Here is a 10,811-nt window from a genome sequence, read left to right as displayed (position 1 = left end):
ATGATTCGGTTGATTCGGCTGTCCAAGTTAGTTTGTGTCTTAAGTCGATATCACGATGATGGTTGTCTTGTCAAAATATCGTTCAAATCATGTTGTTAGAGAAAACCCAATCTCATCATATCTATCATTACAGAAATTCCCATTTCGACATAATCATGTTTACACACACAATGCATGACGTGAGAGGTGATCTGGTGAGATTTTGAGGTCTAATTTTTCATATTTAAGATCAAATGGCTAAATAAAAGGCAATGTGAGCCTAGGCAGCTAGCTATTTGCCTTTCCTTTGCACAGAAATTCCGCATGTGTGACCAATGACCATTCCCGATCCTGTCTGCTATATATTGAACTGCAGATTTGCCTAACTTTATGCGATTTTAGTGTACGCTACTGAACCAGAGAGATTACAATTCTTGCAGAAATGTGTCAAGCAGGAAATGAAGCATACAACAAGGCAACATGTGTCTCTTAATTGGATACACGCTTAGTGGATATAAAATTAGAATAGCACACACAAAACCATTGCAGCGCCATGTAATTTGAAACATGTTCAGAGACAGCTTACTTTAATCAAGTGGTCAAAACAAGCATGTCAGATTGTCCTCTATAACCAGCTCTGTGATCAAGATTCATAAAGCAGAGCCTCCACTTGGAAAAAATAGTGAGCAAGAAATGTTTTTGCATATACATATGGTTCAAGTGTTAGAAGAATGGATCAGAGGAGAGGAAGTATCTACAAGTTTTAAAGAACTTGCTAATTTATAATGGTGACTGTTAAGGCGCAGGGACACCGATCTGTTATACCACTGGATCACGCCTTGGCCGTGCTATACATTCCTTGAAACTGCACGAGTTTGGCTAGGAAGCTGGAAAAACAGGAAGCTTCAAATGATCTTCAGCAAGTCATCCTCAAATGATACTAATGCCTGCACCTCGTATCTCAATTGATCAATTCAAGTTAATGCTGCACCTTTCAACTTACATAGATGAATTAGCTACCATGTAACAAGCACAGTCCATGGTCATCTGCACTGGAGTAGTAGAAGAAACCAGGCATGTCAACTCATGTAGCCATGCCCTGTGGTCTCCCAAAGAAATGTATTGACCTGACAGCGATTGGATGCATGCCTCTATGAGTTGATTCAAAGAGGCTGCATGGAACACATTTGAGGGACTGGAGTTATTTCACTCTTCCATTGCTGGTCGATCCATACTCCATTCCTGCCATCAAACCTGCATCCAGCAGCTTCCACCTCCCTGTTTGCCTGCCCCCATGAGCTCTCTCCGCTGCCATCAAAACTACCTCTGTGACGATTCAGCAGCGAACCCACTACTGTTTCACTTTTTATAGCGTCCACCAGCCTCTCATATCCTGGACTGTCATGTAAGGCCCCCTCATCCTCTTCATCCAATGGTGCTGGCAAATTTAAGTCAATGGCACCATCGTTCAACTTCCTTGTTTCTCCTGTTGTGTATCCACCTCCCCATTCCTCTGTCTCTTGCAGAGAGGCTTGCCTCTGATTGCTTGACACCAAGCTGACTGCATCTGCCATTCTTTCGCCGGTCCAATGGCATCGCTTGTGCCCACCAAGGGCTTGACCAGTTGGGAAAATGCGTTTGCAGATTGTGCATTCATGTCCCTTAGACTTCTTTTCAGTAACGATCTTTTCTGATCTGCAAGGCACAGTGCTGGAAGTAGCTCTATTTTCCTGTTGTCCACAATATTCTGTAGCAATCGTCTTGACCTTCGGCTCAGAATTCATCACCTTCTCTTGTGCCTTAGTGATGTTGCCACCGCTCTCCCTTACCTCCTCAGGAAAGTTCATCCTCGCAAAGCATCCCTTTGTCTTCCTGTGACTAGCCCTGTGTCCCCCAAGAGCTTGGTGAGAGCTGAAGCATCTGTTACAGGTACTGCATTCATATTTCCCCGTTGGAGCTACACCACTGAGGTCATACCCATGAACCAGTTCTTCTGCATCACTTGACCCATCAGCTGCTGCTAAGGGTTGTCTCAACTCTTCTTCTGGACTTGGATACTTCTTGCCAAAGGGGTTAGAGAATGCTGACTCTTCAGCAGAATCCGCAAAGTCTCTATCTGTGGCTTGAAGAGGCCTTACATGGCTAGCATTGGAGAGCAAGACAAGGCAATTGGCCATGTCAAGATCTTCTTGATCTTTGAGTGCCTCAGGATCATGCTCTTTCTGATTATTTGAGGTCGTCTCTGATGTCAATTCAGGGTGATGGTCAGATATCGAGGTAAGATGTAGGAAATGAACTCGCGCACGACGCCTCTTCGACCTTTTGCCAGTAGGCCAGCAAGGAGACCAATCACCTGTGACCTCAGTCTCCTTGCTGGCCTCCACGCTGCGCTTGCCACCACAGATCCAGAGTTTGGCTTCGGTGCAAGATTCTCTACCTCCTCCTCCTTGCTTTCCTATACCTGTTTTCATATTTGTAGTTGCAATCCTCTTTTGTGCACTGGATGCTTCTACCTCGGCTTTTGCAGAGATCAGAGAGGTTGCTGCTTGATCAGCTTGCGGATGTTGTATAGCTTCTTTACTGGTTTGAAGGTCAGATGCACACGATTCCAGCTCCACAGAGCTTGATCTTCCACTTCCAAGATGCATCAGCTCCGTTAAGCTGCCATGCTCTGGCCTCTGAATCCCTCTCCATTCCCTCTCAGGGTGGCATCTCATGTGTCCGAACAAGGCCTTCCATGACCAGAAGACTTTACCACACTCGGAGCACATAGGTGATGGTCTGCGTCCCTCCTGCTCCCAAGCTGTGATCTGATCCGACCCTTTGGCTATGGCAGCTGCAGCATTGAGGGCGATATCTTGATTTGCAAGCCTGAGGCTGGGCTTGGGGTTCCTTCTCAGGCCATATAAAGGATTCCTCTTCTCTGTCCGGCTCGTGTTAATCTTTCCGGCATCGCGAGAATTAAAGCTATTGCTCAAGAGATGGCCCGAATCACCTGCAAGAGAGCCTTCTTCTCTTCCTCCTCCTAATTCTTCTTCTTCTTCTTCTTCTGATGCTTTACCTTTCTTGCTCATGCGGGCACAGGTCATGTGCTCATGGTGATCGCCGTGTTCATCCTCCTTCGTCATAAACTCATCGTCATCAAAGGCTTCGTCTTCCTCATTATTGTCAGCGCTGCTAAAACTGTCTTTCTCTTCTTGATCATCTCTTGCCTCCATTAAGCTCCTGCTAAGCGCAGCTGCTGCAGCTTCCATGGCGCCGGTCTGCGAGAGCTCAGATCCACAAACCACCTCCTTCTTGCTGCAGCTCCTGCTTCTTAGTGAAGAGCTCTCCGTTCTCGCAAGCAAATTAAACGAGGAGGACTTAGGGCTGCATCCGCTAATGCGAGTTCGATGATCGAGCTCGGGCTTGTCGTCCATGGCTATGGCGGACGTCGTCTCTGCAGATGTTGAATATGAAGCTCCGTGCACTCTCATGTGGCCACCTAATGCTCTTCCAGAGGGAAACTCCCTGTCGCAATGTCTGCACACTCGAGTGGCACTCCTTCTAGCTGATGCTGCAGGTAGAAATGATGAATTATGATCAGAAGACAAGATTAAAGAACCTGCTGCCTCTCGGCTTCTCTAAATCTGCATCAATCTTGATGTAATTATTGTTATGGTTGCCATTACCATATTGATGCAGCTGCTGCTGCACTGTTGCAGGCTTCTGAATACAAAGCTCCTTTAGAAGTTTCTGTTTCTCGCAAGTTCCACTTTTGTTCATGTGCATCCTTTTGTTGCTGATGCTGCAGCCTGATCGGATGTTAGCTTCTAGATCCGAAGATTTCTGGTGGCCGGCCTGAGAGAGGAAAGAAGCTTGGGAGGAGCTGATATAATGACCGCGGGGGGGAAGCTGTGCTGCAGGATTATATGGCTCATCATGAGCTGGTAAGGCATGAGAGAAAGAATGATCCAGACTAGTGCGGCGATGGACCGGAAGCTTCGTGAGCTTGCGACCTTTAATGTGGAGCGTAATCTGATCATTACAATCATCATCGTCGTTATCATCATCATCATCATTAATATGTTGATCAGCTTCTGCATTCAGCTCGGAGTGATCATGAAATGCATCGATCAGCTGGCTGCGATCAAGATCGTCCTCCTCCTCGGCCTCCTCCTCGGCCCAGCTAATGATGCTTCCCTTCTCAAATGCAGCCATGAGAAGGGAATTAAATTTGATCGACGCTGCAACTGAAGGTCGAGCAGCTCAGATCACGGAACTATGGTTGAATGCGTGGGTAGAGCCGATTATTGCATGAGTTTGAGCAAGGTATGAGCAGCTCTGGTGAAGAAGCAGCTATGGCGGAAACTGCAAGATATGGTTAGAATGCTTGGATAGGGCCAATTATTGCATGAGTGGGAGCAAGACATGAGCAGGATTTGACTAAGCAGGAGGGCTTATAGGAAGGAGGAGTATAAGCCGCTGATGAGCTCAAGTGTTGATCTGGCTATGGCGATCGAGCTGCTGCTGCTGCTGCTGCTGTGGGACGCTGCAAGTTGTATGGTATGTGAAGAGCAGGTGAGAGGAGAGAATTGGATGAGATCATATGCTACGGCAGCTAAATCGAGGCTATTGGGAAGGGGATCGAGGTGGATGGTGTGAGAGAGGGAATGGAGAGAGTCAAAAGGAATTAGTGCAGCAGTGTAACAGTTGCCTCAACATAGTATATTAGGAAGAAGAGGAACAAATATGAGAGAGAGAGAGAGAGAAAGAGAGAGAGAGAGAGAGGAGAAGAAGTGGAAGACGAGCCGACATGCAAAGCATGCACTAACAGTTGAGCTTAAACCATCAAAAAAAAAAAAACAAAAAGAGAGAGAAGAAACCAAGAGAGGCCAGCTTCCTCGAGGAGCCTCTCACAACTACTTCCCCCACACATCCACATCTAGCTTGCTCCCACTAGGATCAAAAATGGGGCCGGTTTAGTGACAGCTACTATCAGCCTCGATATTGTCAAAATTACCTCACAACATCCATTTCATCGCGATTTGCAATGTCTCTTGAGTTGCACTCGCAATGGATCATTGCCCTAGCAAGGCAAAATAAATCTTGCCACTCGGGTTATAGCCTAGTTGGTTCAAGTGTGGGTCTCATTTCATTGGTATGTGACTTTAACTCCTAGGTTTCACTCTCCCCCACACCACCAACAATCTAGTTGGATCCAAAAGAAATAAATTTCGGGCATCATTAAAGCTTTGATGAAGGTGTTGCGGTGCCATGAATCGCAAAAACAATGCCCTCCATAGGATATGCCAACTTCAGACCATTGTATTTGGATTGGGGAGGTTTTGATTGGAGCCCTTTTCCATCTAGTGAACATGTTTTCTTGCCTTTAAGTCCTTCATCCTACACTCCTCTATCACAATGAGTGTCACAAAGTGGGGGGCAATCTTTTAAAATCACAGCCCCCTTAACATAGGCCTTCCACATCTACATGTACATGGATGTGTGCTCAGCTCGGGTATTGACACCCCACACGCATGAGCTACCACTTTTGGTTTACAAGTGAAACTAGCCAACAATGTGGTCATTTATTCTCAAGATGGTCACCTTAAATAATATAAGTGTGGCACATTAACTCATTAAGAGGAGTTTTTCTAATTCTCATTTCTAAGAAAAATGTATGAAATCAAATTTACAAGGGGGTTTTAAACTCCATTTTGAAAAAGTATGTAAGTTCATGAAGGAAAAGGTGTCATGTAAGTTAGGAAAATGTGTAACTATAAGGGGTCTTTAAAAAGCCTCTTGAATACATGTGATACATAGGATTTCTTGGTGGTGAACCCCTTAAGAGTATGCTTGATTTAGCACAAACGATGGCTCTATCAACAAGAATAAATTACTATTTTTGCTATGATAGATGGGTTGACCTATGAGCATAACTATAAATATATTTCACATATAGGTCCCAGTCATCACTAAATGTGCTGGAGGAGGTAATTGACATAAGACATCTCCATGGATCTCAAGGAAGGGTAAGCCTAGTAGTAGTTGGTGCTTTTCTAGTTCCACTGTTCAAAATGGTCTTACTATGATCCCTCGGATTCACCTTGAAAGATGCAAGTATGCATGTGAGTTCATCAAGAGGGATCTTTCAATTCATATTTAGCATTAAAAAATGCAAACTTACATATATAGGAGTGGATTTTAAAATCAATTTTCTAAAGAATTGCTTGCAAATTACATTTAAACTAGTTCTTCTACATAACAAAAAATATTTGGCTCTTCATATTTATTGTTGCATGTAAATGAAAAAATTCCATGTTTGAATATTTCACATAGCAAATTTGAGAAATTCCTTATTCAACAAGATTCATAGCACCAAAAGTTAATGTGCGATGAATTTGTGCATCACAAGGTACTAGATTTTCACCTTCAAGTTAATTTCCTCACACAACATTGACACCACACAAACAAAGAAAACACCCATTAAGATCTCAACTTCTCGCTAACATTTCTAGTCGCTTATCCCTTAGCATTTTTGCCATCATCTTTGGTAAGCTATTCTACACAAGTATTGAATCCTTGAGGTTATGTCTATTTCTTCAAGAAAATTTAGGGGTTAGAGCCAGTAATCAAAAGGGGAGGGGACAGGAGGGGTTGTTCCCCCTTAAAAACTTCTAATTGGCCATCATGGCAATAATCAAGAGGGGTTCCCCCTTAATAACTTCTAATTGGCCAACATGGCAATAATCAAAACTACTATCAGCAAATTAAGAGAGATTTAACTCCAAAGGTACAATTTTTAATACATAATTATTTGTTCATATCCCTCCTTAAGCATTCCCAATATTGACTTGACCCTGTTACCTATGTCTTTCCCGAAGGGAAAATGGCCATCTTATGAAGGAAACGAAAAAGAAAGAAAAACCTAGAGTTCTATTTATAGCAAAGGAGGTTGCTTCCATACGACCAATTATAAAACATTTGGTTGACCATCTTATCTTTTCTTTAAAAGACGAGAAAGGTGGCAATGTGAGGCTAAAGCAACTATCATGATCCCTTTACCAAATGGGTTACCTAGTATTCACCCTAATACCTTGAGCTAGTTTGCATATCACCTTCCCCACTATCCTATGAAAGGACTAGTAAAGAGGTTGTTGGGTAAAGTGTCATACACTACACACATGAGGGCTTATACAATCTCATATAGAACCTTGTCGATATTGCAAATGTGGCAAAGCCTTTTTTGTTAACTCATCAAGCCAGGGCTATGAAATCTCTAATAATGGTCATTTGATCCATTGTCCCAATCGATGTGCATGTAACACTAGACTTATGATGCCCCTTATTCTGACTCATTTACATGAGACACATCCTCATGTGTATAGTCTATCAACTAGACTTATGATGCCCCCCATTCTGACTCATTTACATGAGGCACATCCTCATGTGCATAGTCTATCAACTAGAGGGATGATCACACAAACCTCTTATTGCCCATAAGACCCAGGCTCTTTGTGGGCTCACTTGATCCCTAATGAACCCCACCCCCACCCCACCTCCAATTTCAAAAGGGTTGCTTCTTCTTTCAGCAACATTCTAGACTTTTCTTCTAATTTATTCCCAAATCTTGTTTTTAAAAACATCCCCAAAGAACTTTTGCTGCCTTGCTTTACCATATGTATGTAATCATAAGTCATTAATTTTTCCTTGATCACCCAAATGGTAGAAAAGAAAAGTGCAATCATTTAGAGTGGTATAGATGTGTGAATCGAGACAATTTTCAGCAATTGTAGAAAACGTGGCAGGTAAAGCTTTGCATTGGTGAGCATCTTGAAGTTTATATGCTCAAATAGGCTATTCCTTTCAGGGGTGTAAATATCTTCAGACATAATATATAATTTATTTTCTTCACAAGAGGAAAACGAAATTTTATGTTCAATTCGAACCCTTGTTCTCATGCTCCATGGGCTACCACCTTCACCTTATAATTTTATGGCATCAGCAATGCCTTTCAAATGTAGACTCTTGGGGGCTTCCATCTCTAGTACCTTAGCAATATTTAACAAAGAGCATACTAGGTTAAGGTGAACATGGCCATGTTTTTTCTTTCACTTGACCATGTTTTGATATGGTCGTAGTATTTTCTAATTAGATGTATGATCTTATGGCACTTGTTAAAGATTTTAATGTTGTTTATTACAATCTTGATGCTAAGCATAAGAAGCTATAATAATTAGTCATCATGACAACCATATTATTATTTCATGACTTCTAGATGATGGAGCTTTTCATCACCAAGATATTTGTGTTTTAACACGAAAACTATTGATTCTGATGATATCTTTTGCATGAGAAATAAATGAAAATTTTTCAGGAATACATTACGCATGATGTTTCCATGGTTTTAAATTAGTGATTGATATCATTCACTCCATGTCCTTGCATGATACCAAGTCATCTCGTGAGCTTAATTCAATTTTTGAGCAACCATATTTATACTAATAATGTATGATAAGATCTACAATGAATGTTATGCAAGACTAAGCCAATCTTGCATGATTGAACCTAAGTAATGGGTTAATTGGATTTATAACAATCGATTCTAGTCTTCACCTATTATTGAGAGAGTGTGTTTCTAAGTGAATAGAAAGTGTAAGTAGTGATGAGGGTCAATGTAGCTTTTAGATCAAGTTTTTGGTCAATATTGGAAGGAGGAATCTATAAACATGCAATGACACTGGGAGATTTAAGGTGGATGAGTGAGAGTACTCTTTCCTCTCTCTCTCTCTCTCTCTCTCTCTCTCTCTCTCTCTCTCTCTCTCTCTCTCTCTCTCTCTCTCTCTCTCTCTCTCTCTCTCTCTCTCTCTCTCTCTCTCTCTCTCTCATTCCATTATGTTAGGTCACCCACATAGGCTACATGGCACAAACCTTGGCATATATAGCTCCACAATATAAAATGAGCAAAAGAGTTCTCTTCGAGAGTGGAAAAGGCATTCCCTCATTTAAGGACATGATTGGACTTGCATCCTTCATGATGATGCCATGGCAAGGGTAAGGAGGTTGGCTAGAGTAGGAAATTTTTCTTTTTGAAGATGTGGAACTAAAAAGAAGAGGGAATTTGAAGCCAAACTTCTTTGCCATGTCCCTTGAGACCACAATAACCTTGACATGGCTTAATATGTGTAGATTACCAAGGTTGAGAACTATAACGGTAACAATTTTTAAGACCCTAAGATTCAAGGTGACAAAAATCCAAGGTTTTGTGATCCTTTTAATCAGGATTCTTAATAAATTTACATGGCCACTTAGTACTTTTTTTCGATTTGCCTTTTTAATGAAAGTAATGTTGTTTGTGATGATAGTGCCATATTTGCATATGTGTATGCATCCATGTGTATGTATGTGCATATGTGCAAGTGGGTGGGTGATTTTGGTGGGTGTGCCCATGTGCATGTCCTTGTGTATGCATGCCCATGTGCATGTGTAACACTATGGATGCTCACTAGATTATCACAAATATGGTGTATGTATGTATGTGTATGATACATGTTCACCTTAACACAATCTTTGAAAGCCTCCTTTTATGCATTGTCTACATGTATATGAGGGTATGCACAAGGTTGAATAGAGAAAATGGTGCTTTATTTATGAGAATTCTCAAAAAAGGGGGTTTTCAAATTAGGCCCTGAATGCACATGATATGGAGAGGTTGTTGGCAAAGGTAGTTCTTTCTCTATATTTATCAAATCTCATAAATGCATAAAATCGGTATATGCTTATACAAATTCTTGTACATGCTTAGATTGCTATGTTTAAGTGAAAACAATGGATAACAATTATCCATGAATCATCCCAAAAATATTTGCAAATGGATATAATAGGGGATTTTAATGTGATAAGTAGCCTCAAATTATCCCAAACATATTTACAATGGATTTAATAGGGGCTCTAATGCATGTGATATGGCTAGTTCCTTAATGTTAGTCTCCCAAAGATCATTTGAATTATTAAATATCACAAAATCCTAACTATGATCTTAACATGCTTGAATGCAAGTTTTTGAATATATGGCATCAAGTTGCATCAAGGATTATTTTGTAAGAACATTATGGTTTCTAGAATGCATTAACCAATGAAGGAGGGAAGTGGCTTCTAAGATACATACTTGATTATGATCTTTGGTTTTTTTTTGGGGGGGGGGGGGGGGGGGGGGGGGGATTCAAAATAAGGGATTTTAAATGACCATTTTCACATATTTTTAAAACATGAAGAATGATGCCATATAAAGAGATTATTCACAGATTGAATACAAAAGGGTTATATTTTATTTAGAAAGAATTCACAGATAAGTATATTTTTAAATAGGCCTTGAATGCACATGATATATATATAGAGAATTGGCATATAGTGAACCACCCAGAATATGATATTATGGTAGGATGCAATCTATTTTTAGTTTGGTTTGATGATCTTATCATTATTAAGTTCAACACTCAATTAGTTGGATATTCATGCTTTGCTCTCACAACATTAAAAAAAACTAAAAAAGAGAGAAACACACTTGCATACACATGTATGTACACACTTGTGCACATGCACATAGAGTATTATAAAAGTAACTTAAAATGAAAATTTTCCACTCTTATGAAATGCAAAAACCTTGAGGGGACCATTCATAATTGTGTGTGTATCACATGGGTTCAACATATTAGATTTTTCAAATATCATTTTTACACATTTTTTAAATACAAAAGGGTGTCATTTAAAGGGGTTATTCACAAATTGAATAGAAAAGGGTTGTGTTTTATTTAGGAAAATTTACCCTAGCTAAAGGCTATTTATAAATA

The 10,811-nt window shown here is 40.8% G+C and overlaps 1 protein-coding gene across 1 annotated transcript; it reads right to left on the bottom strand.

Annotated features, from left to right (window-relative positions):
- Nucleotides 1–491: 491 nt before the first annotated feature.
- On the bottom strand, nt 492–4,769 carry LOC148035698 (uncharacterized). The gene is made up of 2 exons (XM_087677705.1): nt 3,651–4,769; nt 492–3,535 (listed from the first exon to the last, which is right to left on the bottom strand). The coding sequence occupies exons 1-2, from the start codon at nt 4,177–4,179 to the stop codon at nt 1,143–1,145; spliced, it is 2,922 nt and encodes a 973-aa protein (XP_087533831.1). The 5' UTR covers nt 4,180–4,769; the 3' UTR covers nt 492–1,142.
- Between the last annotated feature and the right edge of the window lie 6,042 nt (nt 4,770–10,811).

This window comes from Lygodium microphyllum, chromosome 5 (genome assembly GCF_053477565.2).
Source record: "Lygodium microphyllum isolate KBCC chromosome 5, Lygodium_microphyllum_v1.1.10, whole genome shotgun sequence".
In the NCBI taxonomy this organism is placed as follows: Eukaryota; Viridiplantae; Streptophyta; class Polypodiopsida; order Schizaeales; family Lygodiaceae; genus Lygodium; species Lygodium microphyllum.
This window is presented reverse-complemented; position numbering and strand designations above follow the sequence as displayed.

Bases quoted from the DNA above. Each gene is read 5' to 3' on its own strand.
- LOC148035698 (XM_087677705.1), bottom strand. From the start codon at position 4,179: ATGGCTGCATTTGAGAAGGGAAGCATCATTAGCTGGGCCGAGGAGGAG. The intron at 3,536-3,650 runs GTAATGGCAACC...TTCTACCTGCAG, and splicing joins GCAGCAGCTGCATCAATATG to CATCAGCTAGAAGGAGTGCC.